This window comes from Desmodus rotundus, chromosome 10 (genome assembly GCF_022682495.2).
Source record: "Desmodus rotundus isolate HL8 chromosome 10, HLdesRot8A.1, whole genome shotgun sequence".
NCBI classification, from domain to species: Eukaryota; Metazoa; Chordata; class Mammalia; order Chiroptera; family Phyllostomidae; genus Desmodus; species Desmodus rotundus.
In genome coordinates this window covers 75,203,412-75,231,050 of record NC_071396.1, presented here as the reverse complement: position 1 = coordinate 75,231,050, position 27,639 = coordinate 75,203,412, and the positions used below count along the sequence as shown (strand labels likewise).

General features: G+C 34.6%; 1 protein-coding gene across 1 annotated transcript in view; it reads right to left on the bottom strand.

The window, feature by feature from the left end:
- Positions 1-3,009: 3,009 nt before the first annotated feature.
- Positions 3,010-27,639, bottom strand: part of MIB1 (MIB E3 ubiquitin protein ligase 1) — a 120,558-nt gene continuing 95,928 nt past the window's right edge. The window contains exons 15-21 of the mRNA XM_024580196.4: positions 25,688-25,849; positions 23,494-23,675; positions 21,537-21,729; positions 16,734-16,812; positions 15,108-15,221; positions 13,823-13,923; positions 3,010-9,350 (exon numbers count right to left, since the gene is read on the bottom strand). Coding sequence (XP_024435964.2) covers positions 9,210-9,350; positions 13,823-13,923; positions 15,108-15,221; positions 16,734-16,812; positions 21,537-21,729; positions 23,494-23,675; positions 25,688-25,849 — 972 coding nt within the window. The 3' untranslated portion in view covers positions 3,010-9,209. The remainder of the gene's footprint in view (positions 9,351-13,822; positions 13,924-15,107; positions 15,222-16,733; positions 16,813-21,536; positions 21,730-23,493; positions 23,676-25,687; positions 25,850-27,639) is intronic.

Genomic DNA, 27,639 nt, shown 5'->3' with positions numbered 1-27,639 from the left:
AAAGGACACATGGACAAGACCAAAGTGGGGTAGGCTCAAGGGTAAGAAGTGGGGATGGCTGGGGTGGGGGGTAGTGGTGGAGGGAAAATGGAGACAACTGTACTTGAACAGCAATAAAAAAAATTTAATAAAAAAAGTTAAATATGACTTTCTACTACAAGAAACTGGATAATAATAGGATTAATACAAGTATATTGGGAATGGTCTATTTAAGATCAGGACATACTAGGTTTGAGAGGCCTACATATCTGTTCAAATATGCCCAAAGGGAGTTGGAAATAAGAACCTCAGGATGTAGAATCAGGAATCTTCCAAACATATAGGTAACTGAGCCACAGTAATTGTGAGATCATCAACATAAAAAATGAAGATGAATAAGGAACAGCTTGTAACATACCAGCATTTATAAACCATGATATCATTAACACTTTCCTCTAGATCACTCAAAATTTTAAGCGAATTATTTTGAGATTCACCCCACATTCATCGATGAGGAACTGCCTACGTGCTACTTCTGCTAATGGTGGTGGATTTCACTGACCTCTCAATGAAATCATACCAGTTCTTGACATCTACTGTTGAGACCATTTACTCTCCCTATAGCATATTTGGTAATACAGGCCCCAATTCCCATTTATCCCTGTGGTGGGCAGAATAATGCCTCTCCCCCCAAAATGTGGCCATGATTTAATCCCTGGAAAATGTTACATTGTTATATTATGTTGTGTTATGTTATTAATACATTATGGCAATAGGGAATAAAGTTTGTGGGAATTAAGGTTACTTATCAACTAAAATTGAAATGAAGAGATTACCCTGGATTATCCAGTGGACCCAATGCTATAACAAGGGTCCTGAAAAGTGGAGGCAGCAGAAGAAACAATGGCAGTGATGCAGTGTGGGATTCAACCTCCCAATGCTGGCATTGAAGATGGAAGGAAGCCAAGGAATGTGGGCCACCTCCACAAACTAGAAAGAGCAAAGTGGGTTCTCCCCCAGAGCATCCAGAAGGAAACAGCCCTGACAACACCTTGACTTTAGCTCAAGGAGAGTCACAGCAGACTTCCGACCTCCAGAACAATAAGATCATAAATTCCTGGTTTTTTAGGCCACTATGTTCAATGGCAATTTGTTATAGCAGCAATACAAAATACTAGGTTGGCCAAAAAGGTTTCCTATTTTCCCTAAGATGGCTCTAGTAGCATTTAACTCCATTCGAAACAATTTTGTTAGGTTGTATTGTGACAGCTGTCATATCAGCATGCATTAAAAAAAAAAAACATCAAAATTTGTGAATTTTTGTGTAGCCATTTTAATATTGAAGAAGATGCAAGAAAATGTGCAACATTTTTAGCATATTATTTCAAGAAAGGTACAAATGCAACTGAAACACAAACACGAAGTTGTGCAGTGTATGGAGAAGGTGCTGTGATTGGTGGAACATGTCAGAAGTGGTTTGCGAAGTTTTGTGCTGGAGATTTCTCACTGGACGATGCTCCACGGTTGGGTAGACCAGCTGAAGTTGACAGCGATCAAATCAAGACATTGAGAACAATCAATGTTATACTACATGGGAGATAGCCGACATACTCAAATTAGCTAAATCAATAAAGTTATTGGTGAAAATGAAAAATGTGTCTTTTTATGGAAAAAAACTAAAGACTTTTTGGTCAACCCAATGGAATACTCTTGTACTAAAATATGCATTAAGAGCATATAATCTTAAACACCACTCTCTTCAGCATGGTTTGGTCACAGTCAGTAATCAAAGGCTCTCTGATTTGATTGTTTTTCCTATTAAATCAAAGTTATCTTCACCTACAGAAGTTTTTCCCAAACTTTATATAGTGCTCCACTCAAGACATTAAGTGGTTTTATGGAAATAAGACGAGAGGAAAGAAGAGAGATTAATATTCTTAAATACATTAGAAATAATGAATATTTATATTGACTTGAAAATCTGCCTCTCAGAAAGCTGCCACGTCTGAGACCGCAAAAACCTGGTATAAAAAGCATGCCGTTTTTTTAAATCCTCACCCGAAAATCTGTTCACTGATTTTAGAGAGGGGATGGGAGGGAGAGGGAGAGAAACACTGATGTGAAACAGAAACATCAATCAGTTGTCTCTCCCATGGGCCCTGACCAGGGATTGAACCCACAACCCAGGATGTGCCCTGACTGAGGATCGAACCTGCCAACTTTTTTGTGTACAGGACAAGACTCCAACCTACTGAGCCACCACCCTGCCAGGGCTAAAGCATGACATTTGATCAGAGCAGAGACTTCCAACCTTTTTCACCTCACAGCACAAATAAAACTAATTACTAAAATTCTGTAGCACACCAAAAAAATACATTTTTGCCTCTGACAAAAAAAAAGGTTATAATTTTGATTCATTCCCATCAGGTGGCTATTGTGTTGGCTGTTCTCATTTTTTTTATTTGACAAGCTAAGGGAAAAGAGGTCAGTGCCCCCGACCAAATAGTCACGTTCTAAAAATCCCTGCAGCACACCAGCTAAAAACCGCTGGATTAGAGCATCAGTACAAGGGTGGCACGGCCTAACCGTCTCATCGACAGGTCCTCGTCCTGCTGATCTCTGTTCCTGGCCTTCTTATACTTACAGGTTTATCATCTCTTTTATCCCTACCAAAACAAGAATGAATTTATCAACTAGCTTTGTTATAAAGGGGAAAACTAGTATTACAGAACTGTACACCTGAAACCTATGTAATTTTATTAACCAATGTCACCCCCAAAAATTCAATAAAAACTAAAATAAAGGGGAAAACTTTTAGCCAAATAATTAGCCTTCTGCAATGAATTTATCTAAGATCATTTTTGGTATTCTTCTCTAACCCATGCATTCTCGTACTATATTACAAATGCCTATCACTACTCTGCAATACACCATTTAAAAGTTTTCTTTGTAAGTTTGGGACATTCTAAACTATGACTATTTTAACTTCTGTGAAGGATGAATACTTGTTAATTATAAAAAATATATAAATCAGATTTTCTAAAATGGTTTTATTTTTAAAACCTATACAGAGTTTCAATTTAATAAAATATTGCCACAAATCTAATTATACAGCAACAGAAAAAGAAAAAATACAGTTAGAGGTTATCCAAAAAGAAATTCACAATTTTGAAGTTGAAATACATGTTTTCTCAAATAAACAATTTAAGAAAATTGTTTCAGATGGTTTTCCTCTTAAACATCCAAGATACACAGTCTTTTGAACTCAACTAGACAACCTCTTAGTACCTTCACAAGTAAGAGCTTCTATTAACTTGAAAATAATGTAATCATCAAAGCATTCAATTACTAATTTAGTGACAAAATTTATTTGCCTAACAAAGCCAAATAAATCACTGTTTTAAAATGTGCTCATGAAAATGAAGTCTACACCTGAGTTGTGAAGAACAATCTTTATATTAAAAAAGTTGACTCTTCCTGATTTATTTTCTTTCAAATTTTTCCTATTTAGACTACTTTCACAATATATTTTAATCCTGAAACAGTGTGAGGTGTCAAAATACGAAAATCTTCTTTGGCCCATTGGACAAGAGGTACCTTAAATGTAAACAATTGTTAATTTTGGCCTTCCAGATGTGGGCACCTGCATCTTATTGAACTAGATATGTATATCCTTGTTTCTGAAAGACATGAAAATTTCTTTCCTAGTAATAAAAGATTTGATATGCTGAGAATTGTTTTCAAATGCCTTAAGAATCAAAATTCATGTGTTTGTCTATAAAGAATAATTTCGAAAGATGAGAAGAAAGCATTGCACAATGATATTACATCATAGGTTTTATTAATGGTAAATGTTTGCATTTATTTTTTAAAAGCTGAGCTCTTGCTAAGCACCTTCAAAAAAAAAAAAAAAGCTAGCAAGCAAGAATCATTTGCCATACAAAAACTATACTCACAAACAAGACTTTAAATTTAATCAACTGAAAGCTAAAAGCCACTGGAAAAAGTACAAAGCAAAATATAACACTGCTGAGTCGATTAAATTGCTTTCTATTACTGAATATACTGCATTTAGAATGACACAAGTATACAGAACTTAAAAACAATTTTGTGGATTCAATCTAAGACTAGCAGTAGTACTAGCAAAAGAGTAACATGCAATTCGTAATTTCCATCCCCACCCCTCAAATTTCTTTAAAACCGAATCACTTGAACAAAAGATCTCTTTTTCATCTGAGAGGAGGACCATCTGGGTTAACCAAACAGATCCTTATTTCATATTAAAATGGCAAACTGAACCCTATCTCCTTTTCTGAGATGCTACTTATACATGACTTTGCATAATGACTTAACATAGAATTACTTTTCTGGTAAGCGTCATGGCCACAAATAATCAGTTAAAAAACTATCAAGGGCAACTCTAGAAAACTTCCTTTAAAGAATTACCCAAACCCAGCACACGTACAGTATCGCTATTACGCAAGCTTAAGCAATACAACTTAAAAACACGTGCATACCTGCACCCTATGCCTTCTAAAAAGTTTTATTAGTGTTGCCAAGTTAATAATTCTTTCAAGGCACTGAAGAATTATGTAGATGAACCTTCTGAAATATAACTATCAACTGCTTAAACTGTTAAAAAGCCCTGAGTCAGAACTTTCAAACTTCCTGAAATTATAGATTTCAGCCAAAATGGCGTATTTGTTTATTTTATAGAAAATTACAAGATAATTTAGCTTTTTGGAGGGAAAAAAGTCATGTCTATGAAAAAAATCAAAGAGACTGTACAGAAAGAGTAAAATATTCAGCAATACCATCTTTCTTACACATTTATATATGTCAATTACAGACTGTAGTTATGGATTTAGGCACCAAATTGATGTGGCAAGTCACCTTTCCTGAACCTGCTGCTTAAGTCCTCAACGAAATAAAATTTCAGTTTTAACCTTGGGTTTCTTTCCATCTCCTCCTTAGTCACAAACATGAATAAATGCTGGAAAAAATAATACTCTAATAGGAAAGGAGGTAGAAATGCTAATGTAGCAACTTACAATTTTAATTCATCAGCTCCACTACCTAGTTTATATTTTAATACTCCAGTTTCACCCACTACTAACCACTGAGGCTCAATCTAAAGGATTTCCCCCTCACTGTAGCAAAGCAATGTACACATGAGACAGCGCTGAATAATTTTCCTCAAATTTAATGTTTTAAAGAAGTACAGCTGTAATTATTAATACGATTATAGTTTTTATATATATATGTGAAAGTTCCAAGGCTATAGATGATTATCAAGTAATATCAGTAAGCATTCCTATCATAATAGTCAAGCAAATAAAATTAGGTTGCTTTTTGAGAGAAAAAAATTTTTGAAACAGTTACATGTAAACTTAAAGAAAACTGACATTTTCAACAAGGCACACATAATTTGTGATAATCTTTTACCTTCCCAATTTAGTACAAATTCAAAGCTAAACTAATTCTAATGTTTAAAATGTGTTTCTTCCCTCTGGTTCAAAATGAACTCACAAACCCTTCCAATTAACAGACATTTAATTGTAAGGGCAAGGGGGAGAAACTGTCACCCTCCAAATTTCAGGAACTTGATGTTTACCATGACTTTGGACTTCACAAACGCAAACAAACTGTTAAGATAATTCAGGTGTTCCTTTTTATATTTAACCAAAACTTGATCCCACTGGGAAGGGACGGGTAGGAGCTTGTTGTTTAATGGATATCAAGTTTCAACTTTTCAAGATCTGATGTTTCACAACAACGTGAATTTACTTAACACTACTGAACTGTACACTAAAATTGGTTAAGATGGTAAATTTCAGGTTATGTGTTCTTCCCACCATAAAAAATGCAAAATATTCTATTCCAAAATTCAATTTTTATACAATTATTATAAAATATTTGAGACACTTTGAGAAGCTTAAGTGCTTTTCCTTATGGATTTTTTTTAAAGCAAGTGGTATTAAAGTCTATAATTTGCAAAGTAATTGTCAATTAAACTACATCAAAAACTGATTGAAAGACCCTTTCTATTATTCAATGAAATACACTTTCTCTACTTACTGCTTTGATGAAATCTACACAATCCCCCTTGTCCCCACTAACTTAAACATTAATATTTTTTTCTTACTTGCTGCAACCTGCTACTCTCCTTTCTATTCTACCCCATCACTAACTCTCTTAGTTCATAAATTTAATTCCTAGTCCAAAAGGATCCACAATTCATAATAAACAAAAAACAGCAATTGGGCAACATAACTAAACATTATACTTCTACCATGTAAAAATGAAGCAAGCTTTGAAATTGGAATTGGACTAGTCTTAAGCAACATGCATTTCAATATGCTAAAAATGGTCGTAGAGGCTAAAACCATTAGATATAAATTTAAGAAAGTTATTTTCAACATTATCAATTAATTTTGTGCCTCTGTAGCTAGCAATGTTTAAAATTTCAAAAAGCATAATTCAGCCAGCTAAACCAAACACTTGCCTAATATAATATTCCTATACTAATACAAAATGATTTTTTCTTGAATAACTTTCTTGCTCCCAACAAAATTAAATGCATATAAAGAAAAACAATTAGAATAGCACCACCATTTGTTAAGTTGTATGTTTTACGTAACAAAATTGACAATCTTAGAAGAATAAAGAAGAAAATGTGGTAGGAGTGAGAGAGGAGAAAGAAGGAGTCCAAATGCTACTTAATGATCACTCTCACAAAACCTTAAGAAGAAATGTCATCAGTACTTTCGGGTCCCTTCTTTCTGTCCACAGGTTATTTCAAACACACGACTGCACGATAAATTCTCTATGTGTTGAGACGCTGAACTTTTTTCTTCAATGTCATGTATCTAGCCCCTGAAGGCCAAAATGTTTTTTGATGAATGCATGTCAGTTCTGTTTTTCTAACTGATTCTAGGAAAAGTAAAAGCTCTTTGAGGCACAAGATAAAGAGATGACGATGAGAAGGAAACATCCCTATTTGGGAAAGCACTGCTGAGAGACATATATATAATAAGAGGTAGCATTTTTACAGAGTTAGAGGAAAGTCACCTAAGCAATTAAGTTCTTACTCTTATTCTCTCTCACAATCCCAAAATATATTTTAAAAAATTTTCAGGTGCTTCAAAAGGTGAGTAGAGAAACATTTTCTATTCATTAAGTAAATTTCAAAGTGGTACAAATACAGAAAATCCACCAGTGCATAATACTATAATTATAGTGACTGTAACTTTTGTAGGCTTTTAAGTTATTGTTTCCTTAATATGGTGGAAATAAACAAGTCTGGAAAATGAAATAGCCTTTTAGGAATATAAGTTTTAGCAATGCAGCTCAGAAGACAAATAAAAAGGTTTTAGGTAGAGATCCAGACCATAAAATTCTCTGGTTGGCCAAACTATGCCGGCTGCTCCCTGCTTACCAGCAGATCTACAGAACAGAGGTGAGTGACCTAGGGCATGGAAGAAAAGGAAAATCTGGACTAACACTGTTTTCAAACCTGAAAGAAAATAGTTCATTTGTCTCTTTATGTGAATACAGTCAGTCAGATATTCTTTTCATAACTTCAAAATATGCCTTAAAAATAGCCTCCATGGCCCTTTATTAGATAACTGAGTGGAGTCAATATAAATTTTCAACTGTAAATTTATAAACATTTTATCATGCTAAACGATGTGACTCCACTGAACACAGATATGGAATTACCAAGACCATGAAATCAGCCAGCAAAGTTCACCACTGTTTTCACCAGGACCTCTAATGGCAGCAGCCATTCAACATCAGAAATATGATGTTATGAGGACTAGAGACCTTGTACTTTCAGAGTTAAGTTGTTGTAACAGAAAAACTGACTTAAGAATCAGATTCAAAGGGGGAAAAAAGCTGTAACATAACTACTCTTAAGAGTACATTTATACATAGTACATAGTAGACACTATTGTAAATAGCTGAGAATCTTAATAATCTAGCAGCAATGAACCCCAAAACACTTACTTATGTGTATATTCATCCTAGATAAGATTATTTAAAGGAGAGAAAATGATTAGATGCTTTCAAGTCAAAGTTTAAGTTACAAAAATTTACAGGTAATTGGACATACTTCTCTAGATGTCCTAGTCACTCTTTCTAAAGTAAGTATTCATTCTTAGGTTATTTACTATGTCTTGGATATTGTTGGCAGTTTCAATCATGTCCTTGCCTATATATAGAGAGAGACTGTTTTCTTTATAGTAAGCCTTACCATCTGACAGAGAATGGAAGCAAGGCCTAGAAGCAGAATCGCTGTCAGAATTAGGAGATACGGAGAAGAAAGGACTGCAGACGTTGGACAGCGCATCCTCCTCCTCAGATCACTGGGGTACCACTATTAGTATATTAGAAAAGCTGAATCGAACCTCAGGGGCCAATTAGGGGATTATCATTTCACCGGGCAGATCAAGTCTGGATAAGTAAACACAGGAAAAACTTAGGTACACTTTTCACAGGCATTTTTTTTAAAGGCTGGCTGCACAAAACAGTGTATACATTAAGAAAGGCAACTATTAATAGTCATTTAACAGGTACTCTGTGACTGAATAATTTTTCTCCCTTCAGTTCCTCATTATATTTTATTTTTCCTTTTCATGTTTACCAATCATTTTGAAACTGGCAACTGGAATCAAGTTTCCTTTGCCCTTTAAATCTAGAAAAATAGGATTAATGCAAAGTCACTGTTCTCTCATGCTATGCTTCCATTTACTCTAAGAATTCGGAGACAATCATTTGGGTAACTTTATGTTTACCTCAGAAAGAAGTCTCTCTGCAGTATTTCCTTGATCTATGTGACAATGGTTTGACTTGCCCCTTTCATTTAGTGCCTCAGTGGCTCTAACTTTTCTGAGTACCTGTGTTAACGGACTGTATCAAAAGTCTTAATAAATTTGTAACAGATTTTTAAAGGATTTTCCCCCTTAAGAAATTTTCCCCTTAGCCAATAGTAAATTACCTATGGAATACATGGATTTCATATTCCAAATTAAAACAAAACAAAAAAAAAACATGACTTCAACCACTGTTTGTATTAGTTTTTTGTTCTGGTACATTTACAGTCTCATAATACTCTAGTAAAGAAACTATAACATTAAAAATTAATTCATTACAACTTCCAACTAGCTTAAAAGCTTACTAAGATCTCATAACCAAACACCTTAGCTAACAAAACACACAGTTTCTTGTTAATACAAAAGAATCCGTCGTTCAATAGCCTTGCGACAAATAGGACATTCACTCATTCGGTCTCCACAGAGCTGGCACGTTCCATGGCCACAGAGGAAAATCATATTCTTTAGACGATCCAAGCACACAGGGCACATTGTCTGGAATGGGAGATAAAAAAATAAAATAATAAATGCTGAGACATTTTATATTTTGAAAGCATAACATGAGACAATTATATAACATCATTTTCTTTTGTTGTTTTAGTCAAATAATCTTTTGTTGCTTAAATTTAAAAAAAATTTTAAATAGTTAAAATATCACCTGTATAAAATATAAATATTGGTTGTACTGTCAGGACAGTATAAAAGGCACTACAGAAAACAAATAATGTATAAAAACACCATGTAAAACAAAACACGGAAATGCCAAAATCAAATAGGGAATGAATGTAAACAGCTCCATTCAGTCTGATTCAGATTCTGTAACTCTAGGAACCAGGCTGTTCTTGTATGACAATAACACAATGCATCAGGCCTCTTGGGAAAGGAGGAAGTATATAGATGTCTCTAAGAACATATGCCAAGCACTATGATATGGTAGAATATCAGTTCTATTATCACTGCCACTTTAAAAAAGGGGAAACGGAGGTTTAGTGGGGTTAAAAACTTTCCCAGAGTAAGCCATAATATGAACGCGAGTCACGTGGGCCGAGCGCTCTTGATTTTAAACATTATGCTGCACTGCATTACTATCAATGTATATCCCCTTAGGGGAAAACAATCAGTCTTCGCTACGTATCAACAAATCTGACTTCACAAACTTAGAAGAATTTAGATGTATGACAGATATACTTCTGTGAAACACTCTAGGAAATCACATTCTCATTTACAAAACACGTTTTACACTTTATATTTATAAAAACATATTTTACTTAAACATACAGGGAGGGGCAAAACTAGGCTTACAGTTTTATGTGAAACACAAGAGTGTATTCCTGTATTACTATTATTGTATTATTTTCCATACAAAGAACTGTATCTATTTTTGTCCACCCCTGTATTATGTTTATTCTGAATTACACTTTTCCCAAATAATATATAAATGAAATACTTAAATGAGACCATCTAGATTAATAAGTAAGACCTGAAGCCTACATGAAAATGTAGCTAACAACTTTGGCAATACCAGAAATCATTGCAGAAAAACAAAACACACAAAAAATGGGATCATGTTTCAGGATGGTGCTGGAACAGGTGGAAGCTACACTCACCTCCTCCCAGGACCAAAATGGAATTACAACTAAATTTAAGAAGAATCATCCTGAATAATCAACTGAAGACTAGCTAAAGAGGAATCTTAAAACCAAAATTTTCAGAAGGCACAGCAAGACCGGCAGGAAGGGCAGAGATGTGCAAAGGGCTGGGCCCACTCCTAAGGGCAGCAGCTGAGGTTCCAGAGGGATATCTCAGCTACAGGGTAGTTCCCTGAAAAGCATTGGGCCTAAACCTCAAACTGGGCTCCCTGACCCAGAGCACCAGAGCCAGGAAGAGGAGCCCACATGACATCTGGCTGTGAAACACAGACGGGTTTCCGTCCACCAAAGAGACAGGAGTCCACTAGGGACATATGCACCATCTTAAAGGGCTACTACACAAAATTTCCTTCATAGCCACTCACTCTGGTCTCTGATGGAGGGAGGGCAGAGTGGACTGCAGTGACATGACTCATACATATTTTTTACACAGCAAAGGAAACCATCAACAAAGTGAAAAGACAACCCACTGAATGGGAGAACATATTCACCAATACACCTGATAAGGGCTTAATATCCAAAATTTATAAGGAACTTACAAACTTATAACACTCAACACCAAAAACAAATCCAATTAAGAAATGGACAAAGGACCTGAATAGACACTTCTCCAAAGAAGACACACAGATGGCCAATAGACATATGAAAAGATACTCAATGTTACTAATCATCAGAGAAATGCAAATTAAAACCACAGTGAGGTATCACTTCACACCTGTCAGAATGGCTATCATTGATAAATCAACAAATAACTGTTAGCGATAAATCAACAAATAACTGTCAGCAACGATGGGGAGAAGGGGGAACCCTTGTGTACTGTTAACGGGAATGTAGATTGGTGCAAACACTGTGGAAAGCAGTATGGAGTTACCTCAAAAATTAAAAATGGAACTGCCATATGACTCAGCAATTCCACTTTTGGGAATAAATACAAGGAAACCAGAAATACTTAATTCAAAAGACTATATGCACTCCTATGTTCATTGTGTATTATTTACAATAGCAAAGATTTGGAAGCAGCCCAAGTGCTGATCAGTAGATGAGTAGATAAAAAAAGCTATGGTACGTTTACACAATGGAATAGTACTTGGCTGTAAAAAAGGAAGGAGATTTACTTTTTGCGACACCATGGATAAGCCTGGCGAGTATTATGCTAAGGAAAATAAGTCAGAAAAAGACAAGTACCATATGATTTCAATTATAGGTGGAGTCTAATGAGTAAAATAAACAAACAAAATAGAAACAGACTCAGAACAAACTAACAATTGTTAGAGGGAAAAAGGGTTAGGGTCTAGGTGAAAAAGTTGAAGGGATTAAGCAAAGAAAAATAAAAAACTCATAGACACACAAACAGTATGGTGATTACCAGAGGGAAAGGGAGGTAGAACATGGTAAAAGAAGAATAAATAGTGATGGAAGGGGACCTGACTGGGGCTGATGAACACATAATACAATATACATATGATGTATTACAGAACTGTATGCATGAAACCTATAATTTACTAACCAATGTTACCCAATACATTGTAAGATCACATGCAATTATTATCTATTGAAGAGACATTAGAATAATAGAAAGATTAGAGATTTGAAAAAAAAGGAGAGAGAGTTTTTCAAATGCTTTCTCTTTGTAACTTTAAGGGGTCCCTGCAAGAAATCCCATCATTGCACAGAAAATGAATTTTGTTTTAAGTGTTTAAATACTTTATTGATGAAATATGGTAATAAAGATAATTTAAGGAAGAATAAACTTCTCTGAATAGTAAACGTTAGATAAAAGTAGATCTGAATTATTCTTTTAGGATCCATATAAGGTGTCATTATTTATTACAAAAACAATGTGAATTCAGAATTAAGAGATATAATACTTTGCACAAAGTGTGTTCAAAAATCAGTTTTAGCTTTCTATAAAGTGTCTATGGAAAAGGAACTGAGGTTCTAAATAGCTTCAAAATTTTAGAAACATTTTATTTTATACTAGAATGAGCTATATATGTTTCTATTTTAATATTCCTAATAATGTAAATTCATATTTATCTTTACTTATTTACTATATAACAAGTATTACTACATGCTGGATTTCAGGAGAAAAACTGGCCCAATCACAGACTTTTCATCTTTTCAGATGGGTGTTTAAATTTCTAATAAATATATACATTTAACTCTAAATTAGTTGTCACAAGGGTCATTAGTTATCCTACATCACTATCTATTGACTATGTTCCATTCTTACAAATTCAGACAGAAAGACAAGTGTTGACTCTAACACTGCAAGGCAACACTGATGTAACTGCCTACGAAAGAAATAACACCCTTTGCAGCTCAATCCTCTGAATTAAATCAGATACAATTTCTGGGTCAAATAGTGAGGTTGGCGGGGGGGGGAAGCTTTTCTTACCATATGACTACTTTTAGCTAAATTTATTTTATTGTTGTTTTTATTAAATATTGAGTAGACAGAGGACCATTTCGTTAGTATGTATAAAATATAAAGAACAATATGACCACCACCCAGCTTAAAATCGGAACACAGCCTTTTCTTTTAAAGCCCCTCCCAATCCTTTCCATCCGCTCCTCACTGATAACTACTATTCTGAATTTTGCATTTATCTTCCCTTTATGGTGTGTTTTTGTGTGTATGGTTTTAAAGTATCATTATCTATACAGAAATATGCACAAATCATAAGTGTACCATTCAATAAAAGTTTCCAAACTGATAACATGAATGTAATTGATGGTTATATCAAGAAATGGAGTATCAGTACTATAGAAACTTCTTTCTCTTAATGCCTCCTCCCCAGACATCTCAGCCAAGAAAACCACTACTCTTGATTTTAAATGCCATCTGTATGACATTTTCCCTAAGTTTGCATTCCCAAACAATGTCCTGTTCAGTTTTATTAAATGACAAATTTTTCCAATGTGTTTTTTCCTAACTTACATTCCTGCCAGCATTGTGAGTTATGGCAGCTACAGTTTCTGCCTAACCACTTATTAACACTAACAGTTTTTAACACTGAGCTTTTCATGTAGGCTGGTAGGTAGCAAAAGGTACTTCATAGTGGTTTTATTTTTGATTTCTTGATTACCAATGTGGTTGAGTATTTTTTCATGTTTATTGGTCACTTGAGTGTTTCCTATTTTGGAAAGTACCAGAGTAAATCTTTTAATCAGATTTTACCTAATTGCAAATATTCAAATACTACAAGTGATACATTAATATGAACCATGTCTATTATAGAAAACACCAGTAGTTTTATAAAATTATATGAAATGCCACTCTCAGAATCATTTTTACCATGAAGACATCATTATTACCTGCTCTTTAATGTCCTGTAACTGTTGTTGCAACTTCTGCACATCTGCGTTGACATTGGTATTATCCTTGTCCTTTTGTAACACCGGGATATTTCCACTTGCTATAATATAGATACAACAATGATTTTTCTTATTTCTAAAATTACTGCTGTTTTATTAAAAACAAGAGACTATTATTAGAATCTTCTTTAAATATTGGTTTTACATGTGGACAACAGTACTGACATTGATGTTATACTCATTCATTTATAATCTTCAAAAAGAAATCGGTTCACACATTAATTATATTTAACACAGATAGACAACACTCTACACCCAGACCTTCAGGTTTTCCAAGGCTCTACTTGCTTCCTTTGGCAAATACATTTTATGCTTATTTTCCCTGTGCCTGCACTGCACAAATCCAAGAAGCTGCACAGCATTTTAACTAATTGTGGCAGCAAGCCTCCTTCCTTTATTCCCAGCTCTTCTTGTTGCTAGTGACCTGAAATGAGCGACTCCATGGAAGACAGCCCATGATCAGTGGTCTACTAAATGAAGGGAAATTTTTATTTCACGTTTCCTACTCTCTAGGTTCTTGGTCTTTTACTCTAGTTTATCTATCCCTGGGACTTTTTTCTGCTCTGTTGATGATAAAGACAAAAAGCCCTGGGTAGAAGTAGATACACTCATGTTTTCCTCATCTGGACACAGACTAAAGGAATCAAAGATACCATCCAGCTTATATGTAGTGCAAAGATAAAAAATATTTTTACACAGTTATACTACTGAAAAGGTTAAAGGTAAATAATTCACTTTTCATCTTTCCTCTTGTTCACTCTTATACTTCGGTTTATCTACAGTTAGTTACTCTGTCCCAAATTACATTATTCCATAAAATACTCAAATGCTCTAGGTAAACCTGCTAGATACAGGAAGCAGGTTAAGTTAATACCTGTATAAACTGAAAAAATAATTTGTAATATGATGTTATGATGTTCACCCAAGATTCACTGAATTTTTTCTTAAAAGTAGACAGCAAATTCTTTAAGCAAGAATACAATAATATTTTTTGTATCGCAAATGGAGGTATCTTAAAAAACTAATGTTTAAATTTCTATAATCATATCATGAACTAAAAAAATATTTCCCGTTTCTTGTAATGTAACAAGAGCAAAACCCTACCTGCTCCTCTGCCAATTCGAGTCATACTCCTTATGTTTTACAAGAGCGCAGTATACAGTACATGAGAAGAGATGTTCAGGAAAGTTCCCCCAGAAGGAAATGCTTAAAAAAGCCCACTTACAGATATCATCAGTGGCATCTTCTGAACTTTTCCCTCCACAACACATGATGAAAGGCACTCTTCGTTCAACGACTGCCCGACACTGCACGCACTTTTTCATCAGGCTAGCACAGTCTAGGGTAACAACAACAGGGCGCTTCTTACAAAAGAGAACATGAGTAAGAAGAGGGGTGTCTTTCTCTGCTCATTCTTACAACTTACATTTAACACTGAGATAAACTACATTCTGCAGGCCAAACCCTAACCAGTAGCCTATTTTCTGTAAAGAAAGTTCTAATGAAAAATAGCCCAACCTATTCATTTACATAGTCTACAGTTCTTTTGGTACTAAAATGGCAGAGCTGAGCAGCTGGAAAGAGTTAAGGAGTTACTACAGAAACTACAGGGCCCACAAAACTGTAAATAATTATTAGTCAACCCTTCACAGAAAAAATTTGTTAACCCTTGCACTATGAAAATTTAAATAACCTGCACTCTTCAAACTTGAAACAGAATTCTCTTTCTACATGCAGCCAGCCAGTTGACTATAGGCATCACACCAGTCTTTGGTAAACAGAAACAATTACTTGTAGCAGGATGATAAAGTAGAAAACCTTGAGCCTTTCTTTAGTTGACCAGATGGCTATAAGAATGAAAAAAGGCTAAAGTAGATCTCGACTGGTAAGATTTATCTATCATACAATTTGTATGTTAGTCAGATATATTAAAAATTAATACTTATTGACTGATTTTATAATAGGAGACACAGTGCTTTTACCTTGGGTCCATTTAAATAGGTATAACTTATTAAACTTGTTTAAATCCTTCCAAGACAAATGTAAAAAGTAAAGGAAGAGCAGAATATTAATACTGAACAACATATAAACTTACAAAGAACAAGGGGGATATGTAATTTTTTTAAAATGTTTATTGATTTTAGAGAGAAAGGGAAGGAGAGAGAAAGAGAACAATCGATGTGAAAGAGAAACATCTGTTGGCTGCCTCCCATACATGCCCCGACCAGGGACAGGACCCACAACCTGGGTATGTGCCCTGACCAGGAATCAAAACCCCAACCTCTTGGTGTATGGACAACGCTCCACCCAGCTGGGCCACCCAGCCAGAGCTAGAAGCAAATTTTAAAATATCTCTTGAACTTTAACCATCCTCACAAAGAATAGATTTCTATACACTCTCTTGACAAGAGATTAAATTAAGAACGGTTAAGAAAACTAAAAATTTTAACCCCAAATTATTGCTGTGGGTGGTTCAGTAGTGAGGAAATTATGTAAGAGAAGCAGCGATATTAAGGTAAAAACAAGTGAAGATGAGCTATTTTATGTGAAAAATGGCTAGACAAAACCTTTCAACATTCATTTTTAGAAATAAATTTCTATTGTGTGTGAGAAGAAATCATTTTGTGCTTAAACAAATGAAATCAAAATTCAACCTAGTGGAACGCAGCATATTCGGTCTTCTCTAGGGCTCAGGAGCCAGAAAAAAATAGGTGACAATTCTAGTAAAGAGAAAGAAACAAAAGGTCCTAGAGGCCCACCAACATTTTTGTTCATGAGTTATCAAAAAATTATTTTGTTTCACTTTCTATTTTTATAATAATACTGAGGAAGTTTTTTATAGGCTACTTACTTTCACAAGCACACATGTGTCCACATGGTTGAAAAAGAACAGCTGCTTTCTTGTCTGAGCATACCACACATTCTTCAATCTACAAAAAGAGAAGTTACACAGCATAGGCATGAGCATCGACAGATAAAACCCTGTTTCCTTTCTATCCAAGTGCACTTCTTTCCTCTACAAGGAAACACTCCAGGCATGAGAAATTTAATACATACGTCTCTGTTCTCTACTCTCTTGGCTACTCATTTTCCCTGCTTAAATAGGTTCCATCTCCACTTTAGTCTCCCTACCCATCCTAAAGAAAAACACGGAAAAACTGCATTTCCTCTGAGGTCAGGAAGACCAGACTAGACTCCAACTTTCTTTTTTTCAAAAATTACTTTTGAGAGAAAAACTAAAACAAATGATTAATATTAAGATAGATTTTTAATATTAATGAAAATCACCCAGATTAGCCAGACTGCTAAAACCCACGGGGGATTTTTCTGTTTATCCATATCTAAGAAACTCTACCTAACATCACCCTCTTCTAAGAGTTGGTCAATTATCCAACACTGGTGGGAACCCGATGTTTTGGCCTATTATTTCTCCCTGATCTCTAAAGTCATCCACAAGCTACTCATAACTTCCCTCAATTTTACCTCTTCTTCATCAGTTAATCTGACTTTTGAGTGTGTAACTATTTCTTAACCTTGGCTGGCTTCTCTTACCCCCACCCACCCCACTTAGCTTCACATCCATCTTTTGCCTATTCTTCTCCCTTCTGAAACAAACTCACATTTACCCACATTTTGTGTCATTTAATATTACTGGCCAAAATGATGAATACCACTTACCTATAACTTCACCTAAACAACCAAATACTGCATGCATGCTCTCTCCATGGCCTTTCCAACTTACACCGTTATGTGCAGAGAATTAATATGGTAATATTAATGGTATATGGTAATAATATGGTAATAGTGGAAAGCTGTAAGACATGGTTGATGAGGGTATTTATATTCCTGGATTCGAATTCTAGCTCCAGGACTAACAAATTACCTAACATTGTTGAGCCACAGCTTTCTTTTTTAAAACCTGAATGCTAATGAACAATTCTTCTTCACAGAGTACTAAAGAGTAAATTAGAATATAGGGAGATGAGTTAGGTGTCCCTTTTTCAAGTGTACCCTTGAACAATTCTAAATACGAGACAGTGAGAGCATAACTGAACTAAAACATAGCAGTAGGGAAGAGTAGAAAGAGTTTTGAGAACTATTTAAGAAGATTTAGTAATTAATAAAATGTGGGGAATGAATGGTGAAAAAAAAGTCTAGCATATCTGCTAAGTTTCTGACTTGACTCATTGATTCCAAACAGCTGAAAGAAACAAATTTCAGTCTCCTACACCACAGTTCATAGGACTAAGACCGGGGAGCTCTTTCCAGCTCTAGGGTTACATATCCAGGCTTTAGTCCTACGCAAGGCCCGACTACAATGAAAGGAATGGTTACCCTCAGTATAGCAATCTAACCCCCAAAATGCAAACACTAAGCAGTACACCACCAGAATTGCACGGCGAGGAGCAGAAATAGGAAAACCCTAGATTTGTCTGGCTAAGGGATCCATAGTCTGAGCTAAGTACATTAATTTTTCACAACTCCCAACAAAGGTTTTCCTCTCTCCTAAGACTGGCTAAGGCTGAGGACCATGACTAAGTTTCAAAGGTGTACCAGTCAGCCATCTACCTGACTGGCTAGTAAACTACACAGAAAAGTCGGCAGAGTCTGCGTAAAAGAAGAAATGAAAACCCCAGGTGTTAGCCACTGGAGACACGGACAAAAGTTCCAAGAGCAAGGATGGGAGAAGGGTGATACTCTTGACTGATCCAGCCATTTGTATGGAAGGAGCACTTCCTGTAAATATTTTAGGAACTGCAGTGCTAAGTGCTGATAAAAGATTAAAATGTGACAATGAAAAAAATTAAATGTCATGTGTAATGTGTTTAATTCAATGTCTAATATAAAATCTGTGTCCAACATGTGAGAAATCTCTTCTCCCTCTATATAATGGTGTCCTGGTTTTTTAAATGGTTCCTAATGCAATTGTCTGCATATGACATTATGCATGTATATGAATTGTTTAAAAACAGTTTAAAATAATCTAACGATATGATCTAATAATAATTTAGTTACCCAATCCCCTATTACTGAAAAAAAAAAAAACCTTTATAAACATAACTTTTACTCTCTTCTGGAAGTTTTCCTCAGATTATAGTCCCAGGAATGTAATTACTATATTAAAACATGTTTACTATAAAAGTTTGTGTATACACTGGGTCCGGCACAAATAACACCCTGTTTTTATTACAAAATCATAAGCATGTAATTCTGTAACATAACAATATCACACTGAAGCACACCAGATGACATTTTAGGTGAAATGTTCAAATTGAAACTGTAAATTATTACACCCATATTATTACCCTACCAACCACCCTCAAGCTGGTGTTAGCTCTGCTGGACTCTGTATATTGTCAGGATGGTCTCTCAAAAACATGAAGCTGTTTATTCAGTCTCCAGCAGTATTAAGAAAGTGTCTATTTCCCACCTTCCTAGATAGAAGTTTTTTAAATTTATTTTTATTAATTTGACAAGAATGCTTAATAATAACTCAGAATTTTTAATTTTGTATTTCTTTAATTGCTGAAGAGACTAAATTTGTTTATTCTCCCTTCTTCTAAACGCTAGTTTTATAATTTATCTTCACTGAAGATGTGCATTATCCTTTAACCACTTGGGGTCACTCTTTCTTTATCTTTAAAGGTTCTGAAACCAATCTAGCAAATTGACTTGGTGGGGTATGTTAGTTTTTGTATTTTTCTACAGGTTTGAAAATTCCATAGTTTAAAAACCAAACTGAAAGCTTATTAATTCTTGGAATTCAGAACTCCTCTAAAAAAGAAATGACAGCATATTCCTTCCATTCCCCCTCCCTGTTCTATCAATCTTCCTTTGCAGACACTGTCTTTCATTTTGTCTGTGTATCGTAACACAAAAGACCAGAGACTTAAGAGTCAAGAGAACTGCACTAAGATCCAACTGTTCATACTTTTGGAACTTCAGTTTTTCCCAACACAAATGCTAGAGTTGAACTAGAAGACGATCCTTGTCTGAGACTCTGCTTTTGACATCCTGGGGCTCTGAACTCACTTTCCATCTGTCATAAAGCACCTTCAACATCCTACATGGCAAAGTAACTTTTAACTTAAGTCATAGTTTGCTAAGAGATTACAAATTTTTAGAAAGAAATTACTATATACATCTATGTCTTGCCTACAAAACAAGTGCTCAATAAAGATTTGTTGAAATAGGGCTTAATGTAACAAAAAGTTTCCAGCACAATAGCAGAATACATAGACCAATCTAAAAACAAGAGAATAGCTTAGGTTTTTATTCTTTCAGATTCTTTCCCAAACTATTAGTTTGTAAGCAGGAAATTAAATCAAATAATAAATTCCAAGTAGAACAATCCAAATTTATTTATTAAGCAAGGTTCATAGGTAATGCATATAAAATGCCAACACAGTGCCCAGCATACGATCAGTGCTGTTAGTTCATCCTCCTCACCTGCACTAACAGATTAAGCAGCTATACACGTACTCCAGTATTTTCTATCCAAAATAACTTCCTTGTACTTTTTCCTATACCAAAAGTTTTACCAAAGATATGTTCATTTGGATCATAAAACACATTCAGTCTTAGAAGGTTCCATATATGAAAATGTGAGAAGCACTGGTAAGATAACACCTTTTAAGTCACTGCCAGCTAATTTGTTAGGAGATTTAGTGCCAGCTCCTCTCTAATTGATAAAGGTTAATAGGTAGGTTAGGAAGCATCAAGAGAAAAATGAAAAGAATAAAAAGTGGAATGGGAAAAAAAGAGTATAACCTTCATAAATGAAATCAAAGAAAACCAATACATCTTTTGGTTTAAGCTACTCACCGTGAAAGAAATCACTTGTTAAGACATTTAAATCTCACTTTACACGCGCGCACACACAAACACACAGAAAAACTAAGAAAATTATTTCAGTAAACCAAAATGAGTTATAACTGTACCAAAAAGATGGTACAGTTATAACGCACTAAGTCACATGGGAAAAGAATGAAACCAGTAACCCAGGAAAGAATAATACTTTTCAAAAAGCAAAAGAGTCAGACAAGATGGAAAGTTCACAGTGAATAAGAATTTGGCCGTCTAATCGCACGATATTCAAACTTTACTTGCCTCGTGGGAAACTAAACAAAATGGGTAGCATCATATGTGAACTTTTCTTGCCAAAAATGTTTAAGCTGACCCTAATCAAGCCATTAGATCACCTTCCAGTTTACAGGAAATACAGTGGATAGAGAAACGAATTAGTGCCATGATAAAACAGTCAAATAAATCCAGAATGTGTAACCTTCTACAAAAAGAAAAAAAAAAAACCTGACCAATCTTTTACAAAGATAAATGCAATGCAAAATAGTCCATGCACTCAAAAAAGGGCAATTTACAAGTAATTAGAATACAAAGTGGAATTAAATACAACATTAGGTTATAAGGGGTTTGGAAAGCAAAATAGTAGATTACTTTTATTTGTAACTACTATAGTTTACATATAAAGAAAGTAACATAAATGGTCTGAATATATAAATTACATACTCCTGTATTTAGAACAGGAAGAACAAAATTAAATAGACACATAGCATCATATAATCTTTTATTTCATGAATTGTACCCTCAGAGATCTTCATAAAATGATAAAATAACTATATTAAAAATATATTACCTTTGTCCTGGATTGAACTTGTTCTTTACAGATAAGGCATTTCTTGACTCGTGGAGAACATAAAGAACAGGTAGCAATATGTCCACATGGGCCAAAAAGAGTATCTCTCTTCATATCTGAGCACACCATACACTCTTCTAAGGTTTCAGAATCATTACTAATCATAGAAGGACTTCGAGAACCCACTTGACCACTAAATAATAAAAGAAAATAAGCCTATCAGAAAATTTATATTACAAATACAATAATTAAGATGTTTTTAAAAACATCTAGAGCATCACTAGTATATATAAAAACAGCTTTAGTTATATTAAAAAATTAAGTTTAACATCTGTATATGAAATAATGCATAATGTATTTTTCTATTTATGTACTGCTCTGCATCTTTATGTATTTATAGTACTATTCAAATTACAAATTGAACAAGTCCTCACCCAGTGGAAAAGGGTGAATCAGCAAAAAATCAAAAACACTAGTTAAAAATTTTGACAAAAACAGTTTCACACAGAACTTTTTTACCTATATAGAACCAGTTGAAAAAGTCATAGGAATAAAAAACAAATCCTCACTAGAGTCCATGTCAGTTACCCTAACTACGGACAGGGTAAAATGAAGCATCATCAGAGCCCACAACTGACAGGGCCCTTTGGAAAACATGTCATTGCAGCTGCTGTTCTGACATTTATTTAAGGGTATCCTTCGGGAGCTAAAATTCTATTATAGGAAGACAGAATGCATCCATAAAGAGACAAGACACAGAAATACATATATATGACCAACTATAGCTATAGGAAAGGGATACCATTTCTACTACAATCTTCAGAAAACTCCAGAACATGTGCGTGGACATTCACGTGTGTGCACACACACACACATACAAAGTAGTTGCATCTTAGACCCCAGCATTAAAGTTATCACTATAGTAAACTAACTTTATACATCTTATATCTCTATATATTTTAGATGCATCCTGTCATTTTGTAATAGAATTTCATGCTCCTTAAGGATACACTTAAAGAAATGTATGTAACTCGTTATATACCCCTATAACACAGCTCTATGCATGGATTCCAAAGACATGTCTCTTCACCACTACACAAATTATGAGAGGGGCAAGAGAGCATAAAGGTCAAGGCACAACTCCTGAAACGTTCAATGACAGAACCAGGTACAAAGGCAATTAGAGTTGTACAGCCTCATTTGGGTGAAATACTAAGGAGATGTACCTTTTAGGTGTCTATAATTTCCTAATAAGAAATTCAGTTATATCATAAATAATTTAAACCACTGTCACATTTTACTTTTAGAAAAGAAGGCATGTATGAAATGATTACTTTTAGAAAAAAAACTCCCAATCAGGAATTGGTTCATACATGTGTTCACTTTTTCAATTCTTCCTTGGTATTTACTGAGTGCCTACCAGGCACTGTTCAAGCTGCTCAACTATTAAGAGTTTATGTGAGTTATACCCTGTTGGAGAGCAAGTTAAGTGCCTTTTTTTGGAAGTCTAATAAAGTTTTAAATACACATAACATTAATCACAGCAATCTCACCACTGAGACCTTTACTTATAGATAAATCCCTCTAACACATAGGAGTACTAGAAGATCAGACTGGTGTAGAAAAGTTTCTTAGAACTTATTGTAAATAAAGCAGTATATTTAATAATGTAGAGAATACAACATGAAGTGAGACATGCTCTCTATATGAAAATGTTTAAGAAAGAAAGGGTCAACAAAAACAGAGGAAGAGCATGAGATATTATAGAATTTACACTTGAAACCTACATAATTTTATTAACCAATGTCACCCCAATAAATTTAATTTTAAAAAATAAAAAGGAAAAAATGACAGAGGAAGAGCAAAGCCATTTTCAAGTATTCAAGTACTCCATTTTGAAACCACATGATACTTTATGTATAGAATATTAAGTTTTATGATGGTAAATAATACAAACCTGACTTTTTCTTTGTGACACTTCGCCAGTGCTTTGCAGAGACTTGGATCAGGACAGAGATCAAGCGGTGACTGACCCTTCTTATTTCGAATGCTGAGATCAGCACCATTAGCAGCCAAGAAACAGGCAATAGATGCTGCACTCTTCTTCTCTGCCCCTTGGGTACCAAGTCCCATTATTAACTGAAATCAAGTGAAAAAGAGTCATTATTTCCCTTTTAGGAATCTATCAATTCGTACCACCAAATACACAGTAGGGCAAAAATAAGTTTAGAGTTGTGAGTACGTGAAACACACAGTTTATTCTTGTATTAATGATTGTATTATTTTCCACATGAACTGTAAACCTACTTTGCCCCATCTTGTATATATACATATATGACATATATGTGTGTATGTATGTATGTATGATATATAAAAATGCATGTCTGGTAAGGACTTACAATCTACATAGTTACGGTGGACTGTTATAAATTGCGGTCCTTCTATCCATTCCCCCTTCCTCTGTAGCCCTAATGTACTCAGGCATATAGTTTGAGGATTGGTATACCCCACTTTTAGAGGTGAATCAATGATGGCTCAAACCAGTCAGATATCAGCCTGTATGATTAGTTCAGGGATGACACATAACCTAAATCGGGACAATTAAGGTCAATAAAACTCAAGAACAGGGCTTCTGATCGAGGTATTAATGAAACAGTACTTTCCCTTCTACTCAGTTTGGTTCCCAAGCTGCTAGGAACCAACTCAAAACAATGAGGGGAGATAAGTGAGAAAAAGCCAATACCTAGGAGTTGAACCAAGAAATGGAGAATGAGACAAATCAGGTTCTGATAGGATCTGAACTATCGATTCAAAAACATTATCTGAAAATGGTCATAATAATTGTTAACATTCATGGAGTGTCTACTATAAACCAAGAACTATTTCAAGCACTTTCCCCATGAATAAATTAATGTAATCTTTACAATCTTACAAAGGTAGTTACTCCCTTCCCCTCATTTTAAATTGAGAGAAAATAATGCAAACAGGAGTTAGAGAATTTACCCATGATCCTATAAAAAGGCAGCAATTCTTAGACACTTTGGTTTCAGAATCCCTTTATATTCTTAAAAACAATTCTAAAATTCGTACGAAAGGTGAAGGACTTAGACAAACAACTCTGGAGAAGAAGAAAGTTAGAGGATTTGTACTATCTGAATTCAACATTTATTATACAGCTACAATAATCAAGACAGCGGCTTGGCATCACATACCTAAAGATACAGATCAATAACTCAAGACAGATCGACAGAACAGAATATCAGATCCACAAAGGCTTCACAACTATGGATAAATGATTTCGGATAAACGTAAAACAGGTGATTGAGTACAAAAAGACAGTCTTTTCCACAAACAGTGCTGGAATTACTGGATATCCACAAGCAGAAAAAAATGAACTTTGATCCATATATACATATATATATATAAATATACATATGGATATATATATATATTTAACTCAAAATGAATCATAGACCTAAAAATAACAGCTAAAACATTTATAGACTTTTTAAATACAAAACAGAAAAAAACCTTAGTAATTTTGAGTTTGGCAAAGACTTCTCAGATTGAACACAAGAAGCCAAGAAACATTCTTCTGAATGAAAAAATAGTACCTCAAATGTTAAAGTTTCTGCTCTTAAATAATGAAAAGACAAGCCACAGGCTGTGAGAAAACATGTGCATCATATCCCATATCTGATAAAGAACTTGCATTCAGATTTTATAACAACTCTCAAAACTCAATATACTAAGAAAACACTCAACAAAATAATGAATACTGGTATAAACAATCAATCACCAAACAGATGTAGGTGGCAAAAAAGCCCATGAAAAGATGTCCAATATCACTGGTCACTAGGGAAATGCAAATTAAAGCACAACAAATACCACAGTACATCTATTTGAAGAGCTAAAGTTAAAAAAGAAGAACCAACCAACTTCTAGGAAGAATGTGAAGCAATATAGTTAGCACTGACTAGTTTTTAATGCATAAATTAAATTTCTACATATGTAGCTCTGATAAAATATTTTATCAGATACAGGTTAAACCAGCCATAAACATAAGATCTTGCATTAAATGAGGTTCCATATCAGTAGTCAATAGGGAAATGATTTGCAGTGGTACTGAATTAAAGATTATCTTTACTCACTGTGTTTTTGGATGGCTCCCAGGCAGCATCAACCTTTCCCACATCTTGCATATCTTGCAGCTGACGTAGCTGAGACAAGGTATGATGCCGCAGAGCTTCATGCAAAGGAGTATCCCCATCCTTATCCTGAATATCTAATTTAGCACCTGCTCGGACCAAAAGCTAAAAGAGAAAGACATCTCATTTTGCTAAAGTATCCTCACCCACAAGAAATAACAACATATGTAAAATAACTCAGAGAGCCTACCTACCTGAAGAGGCTGCCACTAAAGCTAATAATCCCTAAGTATTTGCTTGCTACTACTCTACAGCCCTGTGGCTCCTTACAAATAGTGATGACTTCTAGTTATTCAAATATACTGAATTAAAGAAAATAGAAAGAAGTGAGAACCAATACATTGTTAAATTCATCAACTCTAAGATCAAGGTAACTGGGAAATTTAAGATTTTTTTCCTATTAATTTCAAATATGTGAGGTAGAATATTTTAAGTACTTCCAAAAGGACCAACTCATAATGTTTAAAATTCTTCTATTATTTAAACAAACAAGGAGAAGTTATTTTTTATTCCATTCTCTTTGCTCAATGTTGTCCAAGTGTATGTTCATAAGGGAAGTCCAAATATCATAGATAAATCAAGAATTTTTAGCAAGAGGGATTTTAAATAACAATAAATGTGAAGTTTGCTAAACTACAACATAAAATACAGAGTTGATGTATTTCAATAGGTATTTTAAGTAGTAAATATAACTTTATTTAAGATGTTGCTTATGGTGCTTTTTTTCTTTTTAATTCTCATCCAAGGACATTTTTCCATTGCTTTTTAGAGAGAGAGGAAGGGAGAGAGAGAAACATTGATGTGAGAAACATTGACTGGTTGCCTCCCATACATTCCCCAACCAGAGATGAAGCCCGCACGCAACCTAGGTATGTGCCCTCACTGGGAATCGAACCTGCAATATTTCAGTGTATGGGACAATGCTCCAAGCAACCGAGCCACACTGGCCAGGGCAACACTTTGCTTATGGTGCTTTAACAGTTTTCTTAATCCTTTCTACAAGTGCTATCAGAGCACATAGAACCAATCTCAGACATACAGTCTTAACTGTTTTGGTAAATCATTATTTGTTTACTTGGTTTTACTTTGTTACAAAAAGGTGACATAGAATTTCATTCCAGGGCAGTGTTTCTCAAATTTGAATGTGTATCAAAGTTACCTGGAAGGCTTGTTAAATCAGATTGCTGTTAGTTCCCAACCCTGGAAGTTCAGATTTGGTTGGTCTGAGGTGAGGCCCAAGAATTTACTTTTCTACTAAGGTCACAAGGGATGCTGATGCTGTGGGTTCAGGGGCCAAATTTTAAGAATCACTACTCTGTCAAAAAATTTAAACAGGTAATCTTTCAAATATTTTGTCTGGAATCACCAGATTAGTAAAATACATATATTTCAGCTTCTTTGGAATCTGTCAGCCAATGTCCAGCCAAAGCTTTTAATTATACTTCAGTCTCAATTATATAAATTAAGAGGTAATGTACTTTTTTTTAAATCCTCACCCAAGGTCATGCTTATTGATTTTAGAGAGAGGGGAAGGGAGGGAGAGAGAGAAAAACATTGATGTGAGAGAGAAACATTGATCAGGTTGCTTTTCAGACGCATCCCAACCAAGGACCAAACCCACAACCTTGGCATGTGCCCTGACCAGGAACTGAACTCACGACCTTTCAGTTTATGGAACAATGCTCCAACTACCTGAGCCACACCGGCCAGGACAAGAGGGAGTACCCTTTTTAAAAACTAACTTATATGTTATTTTGAAATTCTCTGATTTAATATTCTGGGAATTCACAAATCTGGCAACAAAAGTATAAAAATTTTGAATATTAGAGTTTTAAGATTTTCCCTACTATAAATTAAACTGATGTAAAAGGGCCTAAAATCATATTATTTACATA